The 22648-nt window shown below is 46.3% G+C and overlaps 1 protein-coding gene across 5 annotated transcripts in view; it reads right to left on the bottom strand.

The window, feature by feature from the left end:
- Positions 1-22648, bottom strand: part of Sfxn5 (sideroflexin 5) — a 116896-nt gene that overhangs the window by 81396 nt on the left and 12852 nt on the right. For all 5 annotated transcript variants that reach the window (XM_040737324.1, XM_040737323.1, XM_040737321.1 and 2 more), the window contains exons 2-3: positions 20296-20364; positions 2132-2209 (exon numbers count right to left, since the gene is read on the bottom strand). In XM_040737324.1, the coding sequence (XP_040593258.1) occupies positions 2132-2209; positions 20296-20364 (147 nt within the window). The remainder of the gene's footprint in view (positions 1-2131; positions 2210-20295; positions 20365-22648) is intronic.

Genomic DNA, 22648 nt, shown 5'->3' with positions numbered 1-22648 from the left:
TTGGGAGGCTGAGTTAGGAGAAGTAACTTGAGTTCAAGGTTAGCCAGCTCCAGAGTGAGACCCTGTCTCAAAAACAACAATGAAAAAATTGTAAACATGCTTGCTAGGACTGCAAAGAACTTTCAGATTTAAAGGGGTCACCAAAAATCCAAAATAATGATGTTTAAAAGACATAGGCGCACGCCTTTAATCCCAGCACTCGGGAGGCAGAGGCAGGCGGATCTCTGTGAGTTCGAGGCCACCCTGGTCTACCAAGCGAGTTCCAGGACAGCCTCCAAAATAATGCAGAGAAACCCTGTCTCGAAAAACCAAAAAAAAAAAAAAAAGACTTAGGATAAACAGAGTAGGGAAATGTAATCCCAGCATTCAAAAGGCTAAGGCAGAAGGAATGCCATGAGTTTGAGGTTGAACTAACTAGGGAGAGCCTGTCTCAAAAAAGGCCTGTAGTCCAAGCCCTTTTAAAATGGAGAGAATCTGAAGTCAAGAGAACTCAGAGTTCAAGGTCATCCTTGTCTATTCCGGAAGATTGAGAGTCATCCTAGGCTACATGAGATCCTATCTCAAAAGGAAAAGGGAAGAGGAGGAAGGGGAGAGGAGGCTGAGTGGGAGGAGGGGATGAAAGGATCACAAATAACTCCAGAGAAAGAAAGTAGGCAACTGTGGTAATGTGAAAAAAAAATGGCCTCCTTAGACTCATAAGCAGTAGCACCATTAGGAGGTGTGGCCTTGTTGGAGGAAGCATGTCTCAGTCTCTTCCTGCTGCCTTCAGATCCAGATGCAGAACTCTCAGCTCCTTCTCCAGCACCATGTCTGCCTGCACGCTGCCATGCTTCCTGTCATGATGATAATGGACTAAACCTCTGAACTGTAAGCCAGCCCCAATTAAATGTTTTTCTTTGTAAAAGTTGTCATGGTCATAGTGTTTCTTCACAGCAATAGAAACCCTAAGTCAGCAACTTCAGAAAAATCGGAAATTAAATGGCAACAGAATTTCCAAAAGCCATACTGTAGGCCAGGATAAAATAAGTGATGGTCTTCAAAAGTATGAGAAAACAACAACAACAAGAAAAAAAACCATTGTCAACCTAGGACTCTCTCACCCAAACTTTCAGTTCAGTCTGAGTGGTGGCATGTGTGTGTGTGAGGCCAGCCTTGTCTGCACAGTGACTTTTCAGACAACCAACACTGCACAGTGAGACACTATCTCAAAAACAATGATAACAAAAGCCCTCCAAACATTTAAACATTCCTCCCATCCACTCCTTTCAGGGAGCTACGAAAAATATTTCACCATAACTACAGGATACACAAAGAAAAGAAAGACCTAGGACTGGCTGGATGAAGGAAAGGGAAATGGCCATACAAGGAACTTCCAGTTAAAAGGAGGCCCTGAAATGCTGAATGCAGAAGATACAGAAAGAGCTAGAAGTGGAACAAAGCTTGTCAGTGGAAACCATGGGCAATGATTAACTCCAAATAAAACATAAAGTTGAAAAAGAAGAAAAAAACAGCCATGATACAAACAACTTGACTCGACCGTTCAGTAAATGTTATTTAACAATTAAGATAACATGAGCAGCTGAAATACATATCATATAACCACGATTAAATGTTCAAGGAGGGGAGACGTGTCCTAACAGAACAGAAGTGGAGGGTATGAGAAATGAATCCTCAGCAGACACAACATCAGAGCCAAAGAGCTGAGAAAAGGCAGTTCAGACGGACAAACACAGATTTACATCTGAAAACACAGATTTACACCTGAGACGCCCTTAAAAGTTTTTTCCGGTGACCAGGGATAGGACTGGGGAGTGACAACACAGTGCTTTTTCCCCCACAAGGGCCTTTTTTAACTATGTGTAAATATTTCTTTGAAAAATACATAATTAAGCTTTCGTTTGTTTGTTTGGAGACAAAGTTCCTCTGTGTAACAGCCCTAACTGTCCTGAAACTCACTCTGCAGACCAGGCTGGCCTCCCAAGTGCTGAGATTAAAGGTATGCACCACCACCACCCAGCACATAATTAAGTTTTGAAATAAAGTTTCTGAACAAAAAGAAAAACTTGGGCCGATTGCCCACAGAATCTGGATCCCTCCTCTGCCCCCAGCAGAGGCACCTGCTCGTTGGTACCTGCTCGTTGGTGACTCCTGGACGTAGGGTGCCATGCTTGTAGTCCTCCAGCAATTGCACAGCCTCTCTGAGACGTCTCTGTAGAGGAAAGAGATGAGACACTGTGTGGCATCAGACCAATACTTCTGACAGACAGTTCTGCCTTCAACCAGAGTGACAGTGTTCACATGCATGACCATAGCCCTCAGAATACATGTGAAATAGCAGCAAAGGTCCGGTCTAAATGTCCCCCCACAGGGACCTGACCCAACAGTAATGGCGTGATATACAACAGATCAGCCCAGCCCACCCAAAAAACGGAAGTAAAACTAGGGAGATGAGTTAGTCAGTAAAGTACTTATATGAAAACACAAGGACCTGGGTTCAATTCCTAAAAGGTATTAAAAGCTAAAGTGAAATAGCACATACTTGTAATCACAGAACTGGAGGGGTTGAAATGGGAATTCCTGGGCCTTGCTGGCTAGACAGCATGGTCTACTAGGTGAGCTCCAGGCCAAGAGAGACCCTGCCTCAAAACAAAAAGGCCAACAGCGCCTGAGGCTGACCTCTGGCCTCCACACCCATGCACACCTGTGTGCATGTACACACACACACACACACACACACACACACACACACACACACACACACACATCCCAGAAGTGAAGTAAGGGCTAGGGTGTAGCTCAGGGCTAGAGCACTTGCTTCATATACTTTTGGCTCTGAGTCCCATCCCCAACACTGAGGAAGGAAACAAAACCTAGCAAGCATTTCCTGACCACATCGGGGTAATTTCCTGAGTGAGAACAAAATGGCCAAGCTGTATAACATCATTCGCTGGACCAAACACACACAGAGATACAGACACACGGGGAGGAGGCAGCAGGTAAAAGGTTTTCTAGGAGTATATGAAAACAAGAAAAAAGGAGTGGAGACCCACCAAGCCCGTAACAGGAATGACTTAGGTTGGAGAAAAAAAGGACCAAGGTATGACATGGGTCAGAAAGAACTCAACTTCAGTTATAACGTCGAAAGCGTCTATTAGGTGGATATAGTCACATTATGCTTCCACGATTTATTTTTGTCATTTAAAAAAATACTGGCAGTGGCTAGCAAAATGGCTCAGTGGGTAAAAGTGGCTATAGCTAAGCCTGACTACCTGTGTTTAGTCCCTGGAATCCAAGTGATGGAAGGAGAGAACTAGCTCTAGCCAGCTGTCCCCTGAATGCCACACATGCACTGAGGCACATTTACACACATACTTGCAAGCACATACACATACACACAAAATAAGTGAATAAATTTTTTTAAAATGCTGACAGATTACTTATTGAAGTACTTATGGCTACAATATCTGACAGTCACAAAGAGGGAAAGTGGGTTGAATTGCATGTGGTTTTGTTTGTTTGTTTGTTTTTAACTCTTCAAAGCAACACTGGTGATAGAAGATAGCTTTTGTTCACCAACAGCCTCGGATAAAGACCTTCAGAACAGTCCCCACACATGGCCAAGACTACAGATCCCTAACAGAAGTGTAGATATACAAACTGGACTAAACACACTCAATAAAAAGTCACACAATAATTTGCCAGGAGTGGTGGTGTCTGCCTGCAATACCAGTATTAGAGGCAGAGTCAGGGGATCATGAGTTCCAACCCCGTTTGGGCTACAGATTAAGTTCCAAGTCAGTGTACACTAAACAATGAGACCGTCTCAAAAGGAGGCAAACAAGCCAGGTACTGTGGCACACATTTTTAAATCCCAGCACTCAGGAGGCAAAGGCAGATCTCTGTGAGTTTGTAGCTAGCCTGGTCTACATAGTGAGTTCCAGACCAGTGAAGGCTATACAGACCTCTTGGGGGGCACAGAATGATAATTTACTTTCTAGGGGGTGACATACACCTAACACTAACTCTTGTGAGGTGGAGTCGGAAGTATCAGGCAGGAGTTCAAACCAGCTTTGGTTACATGGTGAGTCTGAAGGCAGCCTGGGCTACACAAGAAACCAAACAGAGGGAGGAGGGAGAGAAGGAGCGGGGAGGGAGAAGGGGGAGAGGGAGAATATACAGCAATTTAAAAAGTAAGCAAGTAAGCCGATGGGTGGTAGTGCGTGTCTGTAATACTAGCACTGTAGAGGTGGAGGCAGGAACATCAGGTCACATCAGCCATGGTTACACAGCAAGTTCAAGACCTACAGAACAGCTCCCACACATGGCCAAGACTACTATAAATACATAAACTGGACTACAGATGCCCAGTAAAGCTTTTCCAGAGGACCCAAGTTTGATTCCCAGCACCCACATGAGAGGGCTAACCTGTAACCCCAGTTTCATAGGATGTAAGGACCTCTTTTGCCTCCATGGGCATTGGACTCACATGCACAAACTCTCAGACACACACACACACACACACACACACACACACACACACACTCTCTCTCTCTCTCTCTCTCTCTTAAAAAAATAGCAACAAAGAAACTGAACATGGTGACATGTGCCTGGGACCCCAGCATTCAAGAGGCTAAGGCAGGAGGCTCTCAAGTGTGAGGCCAAAAGAAGAAAAAGGAAAATGAAGGTATCAGAAGAGGCAGGAAAACATAGAAAACCTCATTCCCAACCACAGTACACAACACCAGGAAAACCCCAGCAAAAGCTTAACTTCTATTCTAGACTCTGAATGGTTTTATTTTTTTTTTCTTTGCTTCCTTTGTTTTTGTTTTGGTTTGTGTTTTAGGGGCAGGGTTTCACTTTGTAGCCCAGGCTACCCTTGATCTCACCGTGTAGCTGAGACTGGCCTCTAACTTGTGGGCAACCCTTCTGCCTCAACTCCCCAAGTTAGGAGAGTAGGTGAGCACCACAATTGGCCTTGTGTCTCAGTAAAATGGGATCACATTATTTTAATTTGCTTAAGGCTGCATAAGGAGTAACTTCAGGATTTAGCACTTGAACTAAGTTTCATTAAACCTTTAACAGGCACCCCTAGCCCCCAGCACCCCAAAACCTCCTAGAGGTGCTCAGGGTCCCCAAGCCTGAGTGGCTTCCTTCTGCTGCCTGGGCCTCTATGGGCCTGGACAATGCTATGCTCTACTTTCTGGTGAAATGCGGTGAAAAGCCCTGAATTCTCATTATTTCTCCTACCCCAGGGATTCTCCTGAGTTCCTATAACAACCTGGCCAGATTCCATCTCATTTGACACAGTCATCAAAGGCAGCCTCAAGCCAAAAGAATCAGTTCTATTAAGCCCTGAGCTTGGCAAAGAGTGTAAGAGAGAAGGAGAGCCAAAGTTCCTGCAGACAGGCCTGAGGGCCCAGAATGGAGGAAAGCTAGAAGGAACCTTTTCACTCTGGGCCCCCAGGCTGGAGTTGGCCTAACTAAGACTGGCTCAAAAGTCCTGTGGGATGGACGTGGCCCCAGTCACCTGTGTGGAGAGGCCACAAGAGCTGGCTGCTCTGGGGATTTTTCAGGGAGGTGTGGGGCTCACAAGAAATGTCTCCTGCTGTGCCCTGCTCTCCAGCCACTCTATTAGAGTGCCTGGCAGAAGGGCTTTAGGGAAGAGGAATGCTGGGAGGTCAGTGCCGGGTAAGCTTGGCAGGAAGTCTTTTCAACCGGGAGCCAACAGGCAGCTAGCCCCCGAATGTAAAAGTTGTGAGGGGCCCAGCTGGCTGAGGGTGGCTGCTAGGCTGTGGCCCCTGCTGTAGCCCCAGCTGGGAGCACACCAGTCAATGATGTTGCTTCCAACTCCCCATCGCCAGCCTGACTGCCTATAGCCAGTGTGCCTGAAAGAGGCAAGATGGGCCTCTCTCTATTCCACAGGGCTATGGTCTCCAGTGGTCCTCTGCAAACACATGCCTGAGCAGCATCCTGCCCCTGTGGACCTGCTGGGAAGCCCCAAGCAGAGATGAGTAGGAGACTGGGGGAGATAGGTCAGAGGTAGAGGGTCACAGTGGCGGTGCACATCTGTAATCCTATTACTTGGAAGGTGAAAGCATGAGAGACTGGAATTCAAGGCTAACCTCAGCTACACAGTGAGTCAGAGGACAGTCTGGGCTGCATGAGACTCTGTATGAAAAAATAAACAAGAGGTATCCCAAATACCCAAAACAGATTATTGTCATTGCCCTTGGATGACCACCAGAACTTGATGGGAAGACTGATCCTATTTCTGGAAAAAAAAAACAAACGAACAAACTCACACAGGTCACAGGGCATGGAGAAATCAAATATGTACCAATCATGAAGCTTCCTCCCTGCTGGCTAGCTCTCACAGTTCCAGAAGGTGACATGCAGGCTGCTGGGAAAGAAAAGTCACCAATGGTCTCACCTAGCTGTGAACCCTGTGAGCCGCAATAACAACCTGTGTGGCAAGATGTGTGGGTTGTTTTGTAAAAAGTGATATATAGAGAGTGTGATGGTTTGGATGAGACTAGGCCCCATAGGCTCATCTTTTGCATTCTTAGTGTCCAATTGGTGAGTATTTGGAAAGATTTAGGACATGTGGCCTTGTTGCAGGAGATGCATTCCTGGGAATGGGCTTTGAGGTTTCAAAAGCCCACACCAGGCCCAGCGTCTTCTCTCTCTGCAGTGGATCAGGATGTAAAGCTCTCGGTACCATCCCAGCAGCATGCCTGCCTGTGTGCCACCATGCTTCCCCACCATGATGACAATGGACTAACCCTGAAACTGTAAGCAAGCCCCCAGCTAAAGGCGTTCCTTATAAAAGTTTCCTTGGTCATGGTGTCGCTTCACAGCAATAGGACAGTGACTAAGACAGAACAAGAAGTTGGAGGGTGTGGGGTGGATCTGGGAGGAGCTAAGTGGAAGAGTTGGGGATGAATATGATCTAAAAATACATTTAATTCATGTATGAAATTCTCAAAGAATAAAAATATTGTATTTCTATTTTTTGACACAGGATCTCTCTATGTAACCCTGGCTGTCCTGGAACTCACTATGTTGACCAGGCTGGCTTCAAACTCTTAATAATATTTCATAATCTTCATAATCTTTCAAACTCTTCATAATCTTTCCTGGTACCCATTTCCAAGTAAAATGCAAACTTCTTTGTAACCTCTGTGGTGGCATTCTTGGTTGTCAACTTGACTGCATCAGAAATTAACCAAACCCAAACTGCTGGGTGCACCTGTGAGGGATTTCTATTGATTGGATCATTGCAGTCAAAGAAGACCCAACCTAAAACCAGATCTTCTGAGGTAAGAAGGCACACTGTAAATCTGGGCCACACCTTCTGGTGGCAGCCTGTAGACAGGACATGGAAGAAGCCCTTGCTCGTCTGGCAAGTTCATTCCTTCACTAGCATTAGAGCCTACTTCTTCAGGATTCCAGTGTGTACTGAAGACCAGCTGAGACATCCAGCCTCCTGAACCAAACAACTATTGGATGCTTGGACTTTCTGTCAGAAGACAGCCATTGTTGGAATAGTCCAACCACTGACTGTAGGGCACTCTCATAAACCCCATCTGTATAGTGTATGTTCCTTCTCTCAATTCTGTTTCTCTAGACGACCTGAAATAATGCACTCTATGCCACTAAGCAGGATGTCAGGAGCCAAATATATAATTTACCATCTACTGTTCAGTATAGATAACACAAGACGGTAGCAGGAGCATCTGGCCAAAAGCTGAGGGAAAGTGAGAGGCAGCAGAAGAGAGAGGAAGGAGGAGGGAGGGGAAGAAGGAGAGGGGAGAGAAGGGAGGAAAAGGGAAGGGATTTAGGGAGGGAGAGGGAGGGGGAAGAGAAGAGGAAGAGGAGGAGTGAGAAGGAAAGATAAGGCCCTTTAACTACCATTTAAAACTGAACCAAGGGTCTGTGAGATGACTCACTAGGTAAAGGTGCTCAGAATTCACATGGCTGAGGGAGAGAACTGAGTCCCAGAACTAAGTCACACAACCACTCGCATATGATAAATAAAAAGCTGAACCCACACAATGGGTAGGGATGAGCCAGGCAGAGTGTGAGGGCTAAACAGGAGAGATCGGCACGGGGAGAACCAATAGGCAGTAGGGTGCACAGCTGGCAGGAAGCCCAAGGTTTACGCCACTTCCTGCCTTGACCATTCCATAACTGATTCTTGTCTGGGGGCTTGTCTCGTGTCTGAATTTCAAGCCCGGGAACTCAAATCCAAAGCTACTGGCACTGCAAGCAGTCTCCAGACCTTCTCCTGTGTTATTTCATTTCTATTGCTGTCACAAAAACACTTTGACCATAAGCAAAACAGAGAGGAAAGGATTTACCTGGCTTCACTTCCATGTCATAGCCCATCACTGAGTGAAGTCAAGGCAGGAACTCAAAGGCAGAAAGCACGGAGCAATGCTGCTTGTTGGCTTAATCTCTGACTTACTGACAGGCCCATGCTTAGCTGGCTTTTTTATACAGCCACCCATGGACTGGGCCCTCCTGCATCAACCAGCAACCAAGGCAGTCACTAACAGGTGTGCCCATATACCAACATGATCTAGGCAATTCTACAGTCACAGCTTTTCTCTCAGACAACTCTGTCTCTCATTAGTGGGCCAGCGAGGTGACTCAGTAGGTAAAGGCAGTTACCACCAGGCCTGAACACCTGAGTTTATTCCCCAACCCCACACCACAGGACAAAGCCAACTCCCAAAAGTTGTTCTCTGACCTCACATCTGTACTGTGGCACATAAACACACATTGCCCCCCCCAGCAAAATACACACTCACTAAATTAAAATGTAACTTAATTTTTTTAAGACCTAAAGTCCTCTGAAAGTGCAATAATAGAAAACTGTTTTTAAATACATAGCTGGATCATATGATTGGTTATTATGTAGTGACTAAAGCATGTTATCCTCGTGCAGGAGTCACGAAGATCTCTGTACAATTCCAGTCTTAGCATGTGCTGCTGAATGTGCATTTCCCACCCAGCCCCATAGAATGAGTCTTCAAAGGGGGAAAAACAGAGAGGGACTAGAGAAATGGCTCCGTGGTTAAGAGCACTGGCTGCTCTTGCAGGGGGACACAGGTTTTGTTCCCAGCACCCACGTGGTGCCTCACAACTGCCTGACTCCAGGTCCAGGAGATCTGATGCCCTCTTCTGGTCTTGGAGGCACATGCACATGTGTGGTACACAGACATACATGCAGGCAAAACAATCATACACATAGAGTAAAATGTTTAAAATGTTGATTTAAAAATAAATGTATTTTAAAATAATTTTATAGACATCATTTACATTTATTAAAAAGGAAAGCAACCTTGCACACTAATGAGCTGGAGGTATTTATTTTTACACAAAGAATTAAATCTCAGTGGGGCACAGCATGTACCTGTGATACTCAGGAGGCAGGGGGATTGCTGCAAGTTTCAGCCCAACATGCTCTACAGAGTGAGTTCCAGGCCAGCCTGGTCTACATAATGAATTTCAGGCTAGCCAAAACTATATAGTGAAACTTTTCCCACAGAACAAAACCTAATAATACCAATAATAAATCTTGGCTGGGTATCTGGCATTGCAGAATGTAGAACATCCTCAACAGTTTACAGAGCTGACAGATAATTTGATTTCATAAGCAATGCTGAGATCACCACTTCACATAAATACATTCTGCAAAGTGGCAGAAGTATGTTTAGGGCCATTTCAAAAATTCCTAGAAAGTGTTCTAATTCCACCAAAATTCAGTCAATGGTTTTTAATTTTAAGCATTTGTTAAAGTATAAATTGATTCCATATTAAGCATATTCTTTCTAAAAATTTAATCTTTGTTTTTAAATAAAAAACACAGTCAACTCTAAAAGGAATTTTTGTATGTGTGTTTGTATGTGTACAAATGCATATGGGTTGGTTGTGCAAGTGTGTGTGTGTGTGTGTGTGTGTGTGTGTGTGTGTGTGTGTGTGTGTGTGTGTGTGTAGAGGCCAGAGGACTACACTGAGTGTCATTACTTAGGAGCCGTCCACCTTGCTTTTTAACAGTCTCTGGCTGACCTTAATGGTTGGCTTAAGCTGGTTGGCCAGTGAGCATCAGGGATCTGCCCGCCTTTGCCTCCCTGGTGCCAGATTTACAAGTCCATGTCACTGAACCGGCTGCTTTCCACATGGGTGCTGAGACTCAAACTGGGTCCTCAGTCTTCATGCTTGAGTGGCAATCACTAACTGCACCGTCCTCCCAGCCCTCAAACAGCAACTCTTTTTTTTTTTAATTTTTGCTTTTTCTTGACAGGGTTTTTCTGTGGCTTTGGAGGCGGTCCTAGAATTGGCTCTTGTAGACCAGGCTGGTCTTGAACTCACAGAGATCTGCCTACCTCTGCCTCCTGAGTTCTGGGATTAAAGCCATATGCCACCACTGCCTGGCTCAATCAGCAACTCTTTTTTTTTTTAAAAAAGATTTTATTTATTATTGTGAATACAGTGTTCTGCCTGCATGCTAGTCAGAAGAGGATACCGAATCTCATAACAGATGGTTGTGAGCCACCATGTGGTTGCTGGGAATTGAACTCAGGACCTGTGGAAGAACAGTCAGTGCTCTTAACCACTGAGCCATCTCTCCAGCCCTCAATCAACAACTCTTAAGTCAAACATTCTAATACATCCCAGAGACACACTGTAATACTCACATGCCGAGGAATGGAGGCAGGGAAATGTGAAGTCTTTGTGTTTATGATTAAACTTATGATTCTCTAAAACCAGAAAACTTTGTGTACGCAGTAATAACATGGAGAGTCATAACATGCAGTAGTCTGCAATCTGAGCTGAGGCATTTGGGACAGCACTGTCTGGTGTGTGGTGTGACGAGTGTGAACAGTGAAAAGTGTGCCTGTGGGGAGTTCAGAGCTGAGGCTGCAGCAAAGGTGTCTGAGGCAATAACACCTTGGGTTCATTTAGGTTTGATTTTGAAGTAAGTTTTGGTTTTACTTATTCACAGATCTTTCTTGTTAAATTTTTCACAACTCCACCTTCAGTCTCTCTATGGGGCTCACAACCCTCAGTTTAAGAAGCTGGAACTCAGCTAAAAGATGTGATCCAACCTCTTCAAAAAGACACCTTTTCCTCTTTGTGATTGACAAATAAGCTACCTGTAGATGGGGGAGGGAGTGTGGGGGGGGAGTGTGTGTGTGTGTAGGTCAGAGGTCAATTTCGGGGTCTTTTTCTATTGCTCCCCACCTTATTTTTGAGACAGGATATCTCTTTTACCTGGAGCTTTCTGACTATCCAGTGGCTGACCAGTGAGCCCAGGGACCCTCCTCTCCCCCAGCCCTGGGGTAACAGACACATGACACCATATCCAGCTCTTTATGTGGGTGCTGGGGACCCAAACTCAGGTCCTCATGCATGGCAGACACCTCACCAATTGAGCATGTCTTCAGTTCCATCGGGGGATGCTTTGAGGGAAAATTAATGTCCTGTTTCTGAGAAGCCCTACTTACAGTGTTAGTGTCACCAGTGACCCTGATCCAAACCTGCTGTTTAGACAAATCACACCAGTGTGCTCCACAGCTCTATTAGGTCCAGGAGGACCTGGGAGGTCAGTGGACTACACACTGGGCATTCTGTGAGGATTCCCAAAGCCAGGGAGCACTGTCCCCAGTGGAGTGGCAGCAGCCACCATGCTTCGGTACCAGAGATGTGTACCAGCAGAGAACATCTGTCTGCCACATGCTTCTGCAGCCTCATTGGGGGTCTCAGAATCAAGGGAGGCACAGACCACGAACTGAAGCCTCTGACACTATGGGCTAAAGTAACTCCTTCCCCTTGAAGTTATTTACATTGGGGGTGCAATAGCATCACAGCAACTGCCATCAAACCCCCATCCAGCATTTTAGTATAACTGGAGTTGTAGACGTTTATAAATTTTACTTATTATCATTGTGTGCGCATGCTATGATGCTATGATGTGTGTGTGGATGCGAGGGGACAACTGTGTGGACTTGGTCCACTTTGCCCACTTTTATTGGGACCCAGGGATTGAACTCAGACCACCAGGCTTGCACAGCAAGTGCTTTGGCTGCTGAGGCATCTTGACAGCCCGGTGGACTTATTTTCTCCCTATTCGGGTATTAGAATCTATCCATCTTCTTAACGCCAAATTCGTCCTAACATGGCCAGTAACAGTACCAGTGTGTGCATGCCTCACTTCCCTAGCAGTCTCGCACTTTCCACAGTGACTTTCCCTGCCTTAAACCTGAATCCACCATCTCTCAATGAGCCCTAAGCATTCTTATACATTGGCTTTTAGAACCCAGGAACTGAATGCTGGTGTGTTCAAAGATACTGGAGTGTCATATCTCTTCCCTTTCAGTGAGCAAAAACCAAAAAACTGGGAAATGTACTAGAAGCAAGTATGTGTGTGCACACATGGTGTGAAGTCCCAGCTTCATACTGACGTCCTTGGTTCAAGTGCAACACTACATGGTGCTTTCTCTCATCTCCCTACTTCCACAGTGACAGCCCAGGGCGCAACACCAGCAGTTAAGTTACTTGGAGTTATTTGTTCACTTTACACTTAATATTTTACTCTTTTGGTGAGCGTGTGTTTGTGTCTATGTATATGTGTGCATGTGTGCGTGCGTGCGTGTGTGTGTGTGTGTGTGTGTGTGTGTGTGTGTGTGTGTGTGTGTGTGTGTGTGTGTGTATGCCCACAGAGACCAGAAGAGAGCATAGGATCCCCTGGAGCTAGAATCACAGGTAGCTATGAGCTGTCCAACATGAATGTTAGGAACTGAATTTGGGACTTTTGGAAGAAAACTGAGCCATCTGTCCAGCACCAATGTTTGTTTTTGACAGGAATTCATGTACCTGAGACTACTTTGGATTCATGATCTGTCTGCCTCCACCTCCCAAGTGCTGTCAGTGCAGACACAAGCCACCCCCCCACTCCCCCACTATAGCTATTTATTCTAACCTACAAAGCACTCAGCTTAGTTCTGAATTACTACAGTAATATTAGTACCAAGTGGGTGGTTTTAATAACATTTCTGGGGCTGGAGAGATAACTCAGCAGTTAACAGCACTTGCTTCTCTTCCAGAAGACCCAGGTTCAATTCCCAACACCCAAATGTTGGCTTAGAACTGTTCCAGAGGATCAAATGTCCCCTTTCTAGCCTCTGTAGGCATCAGGCAAACACATGGTGCATACACATACATGCAGGCAAAACACCTATGCACACAAAAATACATACATATATATGTACATACATACATATATATATATCATACTATTTTGACTAGCACTCTGTTTTCAACATGATCATTTGTTAATCTTTTTTTGTTTGTTTGTTTTGCTTTTTCCAGACAGGGTTTCCCAGTGTAGCTTTGGAGCCTGTCCTGGAACTAGCTCTTGTAGACCAGGCTGGTCTAGAACTCACAGAGATATGCCTGCCTCTGCCTCCCATGCACCACCACTGCCCAGCTTCATTTCTTAATCTTTAAGTGATGATTGAAATCATAATAGCCAATTTATGACACATTCAGACAAAATTAAGAGCAACTTAGACCCAAGTTGTTTCATGTTGGGAGGAGGATTATTATGTGTTCAAGGCCAGTCTGGGCTACATAATGAGTTTCAAGATAGCCTATGCTACAAGAAGAGAGACTGTTTTTTAAAAGAAAAAAAAATCCAGCCAGGCGGTAGTGGGGTACACCTTTAATCCCAGCAATCAGGAGGCAGAGGCAGAGGCAGAGGCAGAGAGTTCAATGCCAGTCTGGTCTACAGAGCAAGTGCCAGGGCAGGCTCCAAAGCTACACAGAGAAACCCTGTCATGAAAAAATGAAGGAAGGAAGGAAGGAAGGAAGGAAGGAAGGAAGGAAGGAAGGAAGGAAGGAAGGAAGGAAGGGAAGGAGGGAGGGAGAAAGGAGGGAAAGAGGGAGGGAGGGAGGGAGGAGGGAAAGAGGGAGGGAGGGAGGGAGGAGGGAAAGAGGGAGGGAGGGAGGGAGGGAAACAAGAAAAAATCCCCAAGTGTGGTGGTACAGAACTTAAGCACTCAGAAGGCAGGTGCAGGCAGATCTCTGTAAGTTCAAGGCCAGCCTGGTCTACATAGTGAGTCCCAAGCCAGCCAAGGCTACACTGTAAGAGCCTGTCTTAAGACAACAAAATAACAACAATGGCAAGCATCACCATAGATGTAGTCCTAGCACTTTGGAAGCGGAGGCAAGAGGATCAGAAGTTCAAGGATAGCATCAGCTACTGTGGTGGTTTGAATAGGTATGGCCCCCGTGGACACACGTGTCTGAGTGTTGACCCATAGACAGTGGCATTAGGAGGTGTTTTCTCGTTGGAGGAAGTGTGTCACTGTGGGGGCAGGCTTGGAGGTCTCTGATGCTCAAGCTACACCAAGTGTGAGACAGTTGCCTGAGAAGCAAGATGCAGAACTCTCAGCTCCTTCTCCAGCACCATGTCTGCCTGCACGCTGCCATGCTTCTCTCCATGATGATAATGGACTAAACCTCTGAAACTGTAAGACAGCCCCAATTAACTGTTTTCCCTTATAAGAGTTATCGTGGTCATGGTGTCACTTCACAGCAATAGAAACCCCAAGACAGATACATTATGAGTTCTGAGATCAGCCTGGACTATATAGTGAGTTTCAGGCTAACTTAGCCTAGAATGTGAGACCCTGTCTGCCTCCCCTTCCCCAAATAAAACAAAAACATAGGTGCCGTGTAGCACAGTCTTGCTTTCAGAGGTCTAGACTGCATTCCATAGCACACATGAAGGGAGGGACATCCCTCCTGCATTTCTGCAAGTTTCCCTTGCTGAGCTGGATGCTGTACACTGTGCCCTGGAGGCCAAGCTCCTAAATAATCTACTTGCAGTTGTTTCATGAACCATATGGACTGGGCAGGGATTCCTTGTAACAGTCATGGAGTGGCCCACTGCTCATGTTCACAACTTTCCCCAGCACGGGATAAGATGAGCAGAGCCCAGTCTCATCTCACTGTGCACCTCGTATGTCAGTCTTCCAGCTCACCCGTCTTCCCGCTCCCCTCCCCACTGTTTGCTCCTCTTCTTCCATCCCCCCCTCTCCCCTTTTAGAATCAAACGTACAATCCTTCCCTGATGTCAAGCAGAGCCACCTCCTCCTCTCTGAAGCCTTGTTCAAGGCATTCTGAGAACAAAGACAGCCTTCTTCCTAAGAGAAATTACGGTGGATAAAATTGCCTCTGCCTCATTACACATACAAGGGCTGGAATCTTTTTAAAGCCTGGCCAGTTATAAATTGCAAGCCAACAGCTGCAAAACCTTCTGAAGATGATCCCATCCACAGGCTCCAAGATGGCCTCAGATTCGGGACTGCATGTGGCTTAAGCTGCCTGGGATCATTCCTGGCTGGGGACCTTCAGCTTACATAGCTACCTTCTCATGTCCTCTACTGTCCTCCTACCCTTAGATCTCCAACCAAGCAGTCACCACCCAACACTCCCTTGCAGCACACCAGCCACTGGCTGGGGAGTGAAGCAGGGTCGTATAGACATGAGCTCTAGCCTATGGGGGACCTGGCATGCCATGTGTCCCGCAACCCAGCAGAGCACACTACGGTTAGAGACTGCTTCCTCTCGCTTCCTTTGTTTCTGGAGAGGGATGAGACTGCTGCCTTGCCAGCCTGGAGGTCCACACAGGGACCTTGGGGATTAGGGAGGGATTCAAGATTTCCTGGAAATACTAATTTCCCAAGAGGCTGGCATGCGCTCCGAGAGACTGTCCTCCACTCTAGTGTGGCAGAGAAGGGACAGGCAGATCCAGTGGAAGCAGATCTCTAGGAGGGAAGTGTGTGCAACCTCAACAACATCTGGAGTTGCTGTTGCCTGGGATAATTTCTAATTAGTAAGTGTTTGAGTTGCTTTGACATTTTAACTGCTAATGGGAAAGGGGCATGAGGTTTGATTACTATTTATTAATACAAAGTGGTAGTGCATGCCTGTAATCCCTGCACTTAGGAAGCTGAGGCAGGAGTAGTATAGGGAGTTCAAGGCCAGCCTGAGCTACCTAGTGAGTTCCAGGTCAGCCTGGACTAAATAGCAAGACCTTGTTCTAGAAAAAAAAATGAACACAATAAAATAAAATCAAAACAAGCAACAACAACAAAAAGCAAGATGCAGATGAAGGAAGGCAACAGCAAATGAAATGCTGAGTGTGGAGGAAGGAAGATACCGTGGCGGGGGGGTGTTCCTAGCACGGGTGGCATCTGGTCCTACAGTACCTCCACCCCCACACCCCACACTCCACACCCCCACTCATGGCCATCTGAAAAGCATTGAAGGGCCTCCCACATGCCCTCATCCATTCCCTGCCAGGCCCCCAAGGCCACCGCCTACATCTCCAGCCTTAAGTTAAGCACTAGCCTCCACAGACTCTTCCCCAAGCAAGTGGTATTTCCACTGGAATTTCAGAACTATAATTGTATCTGGGTTCGGACAATGTGGTGGTTTGAAAGAAAATGGTCCCCAAAGGGAATGGCACTATTAGGTGTGACTTTGTTGGAGTAGGTGTGGCTATGTTGGAGGAAGTGTGTCACTGTGGAGATAGCTTTGAGGTCTACTGTGCTCAAGATAAGCACTGTGGCACACAGTTCACTTCCTGTTGTCTGCAGATCAAGATGTAGAACTCTCAGCTCCATCTCCAGCACCACATCTGCCTGCATGTCACGATGCCACCCACCATGACAATAATGAACTAAATCTCTGAACTGTAAGCTAGCCCTAGTTGAATGTTTTCCTTTATAATAATTGCTGTGGTTTAAAAAAAAAAAAACTGCTGCTGTGGTCATGGTGTCTCTTCACAGCAATAGAAACCCTAACTAAGACAGATAATTCTAGAACTTTCTAGGGTGAAATATTACTGAGCTGGAAAAAGTAGTTTTTACTTTCAATGTTGCTGCTCTTACAAATGTTTATGCAATCACCTCCATTATAGGAAAATCCAGACAAAGCCTACGTGTGCAGTGGACTTGGCCTTCAAGGAATGGTAGCCCACTAGGGCCAATAAAACCAGCTAGTAAAATGTCTGGGCCTTATGTTCTTGCTGAGGTATAATAGGAAACCACACATCAGGTGATTCCCACACCTTATATAACTAGGGTACTCCATAGGCACCCTAGGGGGTGGTTCAACACCCATGTAGCCAGAAGCCTTGCACTTCTCCCACCACACCTTTGGGTTAGTAATATACAAATGTGTTGGGGTCTTTCAAAATATAAGAGTTGGCCCTGGGCAGGAAGACTGTGAGTTTGAAGCTTCTCTTGGGCTAGTGAGTTCTATACAGCAAGACCCTACTCCAAAAAACCAAACCCACAAACAAATGACAGGACCAAAGGCAATATCTGAAGACTTGGCTTGAGAGCAAGTCCACTCCCCACCCCAGAGCCTTTGAGCCACCGCCAGCAGAGAGATGCAGGACAGCCCTGGCAGTCAGTGAGGAACTGCAGGGGAAGGCATTTGTGGGGGTGGAGCTCAGGTCTGCTGCTGGCTGAGTGGTCTTGGCCCAAGTTCCCAAAACTCATGATTTTTTATTTGTTTTGTTTTGTTTGTTTGTTGGAGAGGGTTTCTGTGTAACAGTTCTGGCTATCCTAAAACTCACTCTGTAGACCAGGTTGGCCTCAAACTCACAGAGATCCACCTGCCTCTGCCTCCCCAGTACTGGGATTAAAAGTGTGCACCACCATTGCCCAGCTGAAACTCAGATTTTCTAAAGGGGAATGAAAACCTGTTGAGAACAAGTCTGCAAACGAGTGTACCTGTTCTCATCCTGTCCCAGGGCAGCACTTCATGCATGATGAGCCTTGATTTTCCACTCTGTAGCATGGGATGTGTAACAGCAGCCCCTGGTGGGGCAGATTTTTGTGATTCTGATAAGCTAATGGATGTGGAACATTCACAGTCACCACAGAGAAATGACAAATGTTTGAGAGGTACCAATGTAGTTACTCTGCTACAAACATGGCAGAGGTACATGGGTATAGAATCATGACATGGGACTGCAAAGATAAGGTGCCAATTTAAACATACAGGGGTAAGACAGCTCACTTGAGTAAAGGCACTTGCCATCAAGCCTGAGAACCGAGTTCGATCCCCAGAGCCCACGAGGTAGAAGGAGAGAACCAATTCCTACCACTCATGCCATAGCTCATACACCTTGACATACCTACACCTAAAATAAATAAATAAATGTAATACAAACTAAAAACAAGAGGACTGGAGAGATAGCTCAGCAGTCAAACACACTTGCGTCTCTTCCAGAGGACCAAAGTTCATTTCCCAGCACATGTATTCGGCAGCTCACAACTGCCTGTAATTTCAGCTCCAAGGGCTCTGACACCCTCTTCTGGCCTCCACAGTCACCAGAACACACATGGCACACACATACTCACACATGAACACACACACATACACATTCATGCATGCATGTAAATAAAACCACAAACTGTCTTGTTCAGCATGTGTTTAATAAATGTGTACTACTTTATGTGAATATGAATTTGCACATTCATTTCTCAATTCATATGAAAAGACACACTTCCTAAGCTGCCCTGCAAAGAATTAATTTTTCAATGTAATAATACTGATTGCTTCTCAGCCTTCTGGATAAGATCAAGCAATAATAGCAAGTGTCATGTGAGGAAGTGGAGTCATTGGCAGTCTCATACGTCATTGACAGGATTGTCTCATGGAGATCAGACCCACTTTGAAAAGCAATGCGGGAGTTTCCCAAGAAGTTAAACATGCACTTTCTGCACTAGCCATATTGTTCCCAAGGCCAACCTGGTCTACAAAGCAAGTGACAGCACAGCCAGGGTTACACAGCTCGACCCTCTCTCAAAAACAGAAGAGAGAGAGGAAGAAAGGAGAAAGCATATAAGAGAGAGAGGAAGAAAGGAGACAGCATATGTCCAGAAAAGGACGCTCATGGCAACTTTGTTCATAATAGTCAAGCACTGACAAGCCAATGGGCAAACAGGACGCTATTTCCACAGAGCACTTCTCAGCCTTAGGAGACAACTGAGTGACACAGCGACACAGTGAAGGGCAAAGCGGGCTGCTGAGGGAAGGGGTGGCTGTGGAACTCCATCAGCACACGACAGTCGAGAAACAGCAAAACGGATGAGAAACGGATGGGAGCTGGGGACAGAGAGGACCGGCTCCAACAAAGCACAGGTCAGCTGTTAGGATGATGGAAATGCTTTACACTCTGTGCGCATGGACACACACGCATGCGCGGCTGCACGCGCTTGTGTGCGCATTGTGCATGTGGAGGCCAGAAGCCAGTTAACACTGGGTACCTTCCCCAGTTGGTTTCCACCTTATTCACTGAACCTGGAGATCATCCACATGAGCACCACAGTGATCCTCCTGTCTCCACCTCCCCAGCTTCTACAGGAAGGCTACAGCATCTGGCTTTTTTTTTTCTTAATGCACGTGTATATGGTGTTCTTATGTGTGCAGTTGCATGTGTGCTTGTATATGTGTGTATGCGGAGGCCAGAGGACAACATCAAGTGTCATCCTTGGGCTTGTCATCTACCTCCTTTAAAACAGGGTCTTCCATTGGCCCGGAGCTCACTGGTTGGGTTACACTGGCTCTACTGCCCCAGCACTGAGATTAGAAGTGTGTGCCTAGCGCTCCATATGGGTGCTGGCGACTGAACTTAGATCCAACTCAGCCATCTCTCATGTGAGCTTGGCCATGAATATAAGGCTGAATATGTTTGTCAAAATTCATACAACTGCACAATTTTAACAGCAAATAATGCCTTAATAAACCATATATTAAAAGCCATGCATGATGGTTACCTAGGAGAGAGGGGAACTGAGCAAGGAAGATAACCACATCTAGACTGTGTGATACACCCCCTCCCTGCCATGCTGGGGATCTAATCCAGAGTCTTGCACATGTAGGCAAGCATTATATCTTTGGGCCCTATTTGAACTTCTGTGCTGAGTATGTAATTTACATAATTGGTAACAATATCACTAAGGTTTTCAATAATAAAAATGTTGTTTGTCTCAAAAGAGTACAGTGAACACCAATGGAATCACAGGGGAAGGCTCACAGCACTTGTAGGAACGCCTTCTTGATTGACTGAGCTAGACAAATACAGAAATGTATAACCTTCCTTACCCTCTTCACCTCTTCATCCCTTCTGATGACCCACACATTCCAAAGTGACAAGACACAAAGGCCAGGGGGCCTCCATTGAGAGTGCTGGCTGTGACTCACCTCAGTGACAAAGAGAGTTCGAGGGTCAATGATGTCCAAGAAGTGCCTCAATCGACCGTAGAAGGATGTCTGGGGAAGAAGGGGAGAGGAGATCAGAGACTGTACCCAAGCTCAGGACACCGATACCCTCATCCACAGTCCCCAGGATTTCCCATGTGAGTGATGGAGGCCACAGAGAGAGCTCAGTGCTCATCCCAGGGTTGGGAGCTTCCTAAAATCAACTCAGAGAGACCACTGAGAGACATCATGATGCCAGGTGTGATGGCACACTCCTTTAGTCCCAGCATTCAGGAGGTAGAGGCAGACAGATTTCTGTGAGTGTAAGGCCAGCCTGGTCTACAGAGTGAATTTCAGGACAGCCACAGCTAAGTAGGAGACCCAGTCTCAAAAAGACAAAACAAAAGATACATCATGACTGGGGCCAAAGAGATGACTCAGTCTTTAAGAACACTTGCTGCTCCTCAGAGGACTTCAGTTTGGTTCCAACACCCACATCTCGTAGCTTACAACTGCCTGTAACTTGAGTGCCAGGGGATCAAGAGTCCTCTTCAGGCCTCTGAGGGTTCCTGCATTCACATGTGCTCAAACACACAGACACATACACCTCTTTAAAAAAAATGATACATCACGACTTCTCCAACCTTTCTTCCAGGTGTCCCCCAAGTTTTCCCCTCCCTCCCGCTGTTCTGAGATCTAGTCTAGGCACTTCTGAAGCACCCAAGCATCCCTGGGCACATGGGTACCTTCCTTGCTCAGGAACTCCAGAGAGAGAAGCTTGCCTGTCCCTCACAGGGCCCCTCTCCAAGGTTTTGCTCAGCTCCCCACATGCAGAGCCCAAGTATGGCAGCCCCAACTCACAGCCCAGACCCTCCTTCAACTCATTGCCCTGTTGCCACAGTGAAGTGCAGAACAAGGGGCAAGCCTTGCCTAGGAGCAGGGACTCTGGAAAAGACGGGCTTTGTGTTAAGCAGGCCACAGGCATTCAAGTACAATAAAAGGGAACCAAGCAACAGAGCTGCTGGGCCTTCTGCCTGAGGACAGAGCCAATGGGGCAGGACTGAGCTCAGACTGAAAAGAGACATTGGATCAGGGATGAAGGGACAAGATGCAAGCACTGGGGAGTTCATGCCTCAATGCACTCTGGGCTTGGCCCCAAAGTCCTCCCCAGAGTCCCAGAGCTCTCCAAATACCCACTCTCTGCACAGTGAAGGAAAGAGAGACCTGACCACTACTCACCCCCTCAGTGCTTACCAGGGAAGCACACACTGCAGTAACTCCAGTCCTTGCCCTTCCAGTTAAGACCCTTCAAGGTCCCTGAGGGATCTTAGGATCTCATTCCAAGCCTATTCTCCACTACCATTTCTTGCCCACCTGCCATGCCTGCACGGGGCAGCTCCCTCCTGACTACTTCCATCCCACCCCTGTACAGAGCAGAGACCACATGAAGCCTCAGCACCTTTCCTAAGGCAGAGATGTTCTTTCCTAACCTCCCCCAGCCCAAGTGGCTGGAACTAGTCTCCACTTCAGAAATACATCCACGATGTGCATTCATACTGTCCTGGCAAAAGTTCATCCCTAAGAGTACAAGGAGAGCCCACTGCACGGTTCATGAATGGACTGATGATTCCTAAGTGTGAACACCGTGTCAACTTGCATGTTCAAGTAACAAATATAATACAAAAAATGATTATGAGTTCATCAAATGCATGCCAGCAGTGAGAGGCCAGCGTAATAAAGAAAGAGACAGAGAGAGGATGGATTTCTTTATGTGGTGCCAAGGACTGAATTCAGGGCATACACATATCCAGGGCAAGTACTCTACCGACTAAGCTACAGCTCCAAGACACATGGATACGAAAAGATGAACAAAAGGCCCAGATGACATGCAGTCCCTAAAAGAACCAGGGTTTCCCCCAAGCATTGGCTGATTCCAGGGCTGGGACAGGGAAGGGATAAGATGAAACTAATACATTTTGTGGTTCTAGAAAGTGATGACGTGGCTAGAAAGATGCCTCAGAGATTAAGAGCGCCTGTTGTTCTTGCAGAGGACATGGGTTCAGTTCCCAGCACCCACATGGCAGCTTACAACTATCTATAACTCCAGTTCCAGGGGATCCAACAGGGCAGACACATGCGCATGAGAAATACCCATATACATAAAAGATAATAAAAATACTGCATCCATGTTAAATTCCCTGAGCATAGTGACCATATAATAGTTACAGAGTCCTTGTACTGGAGCACAAGAGGGTGAATGGATGTAATGTATCTCAAAAATTCTCAAGTAGATAAGATAAAAGATAAATACCTAAATGTATAGGGCAGCTGCAAAACAGACAAGCAGGTGCTATTG

This window comes from Mesocricetus auratus, unplaced genomic scaffold (assembly GCF_017639785.1).
Source record: "Mesocricetus auratus isolate SY011 unplaced genomic scaffold, BCM_Maur_2.0 Super-Scaffold_100676, whole genome shotgun sequence".
Taxonomy (NCBI): Eukaryota; Metazoa; Chordata; class Mammalia; order Rodentia; family Cricetidae; genus Mesocricetus; species Mesocricetus auratus.
The sequence above is the reverse complement of the archived record's forward strand: the minus strand, read 5'-3'. Positions and strand labels throughout refer to the sequence as shown.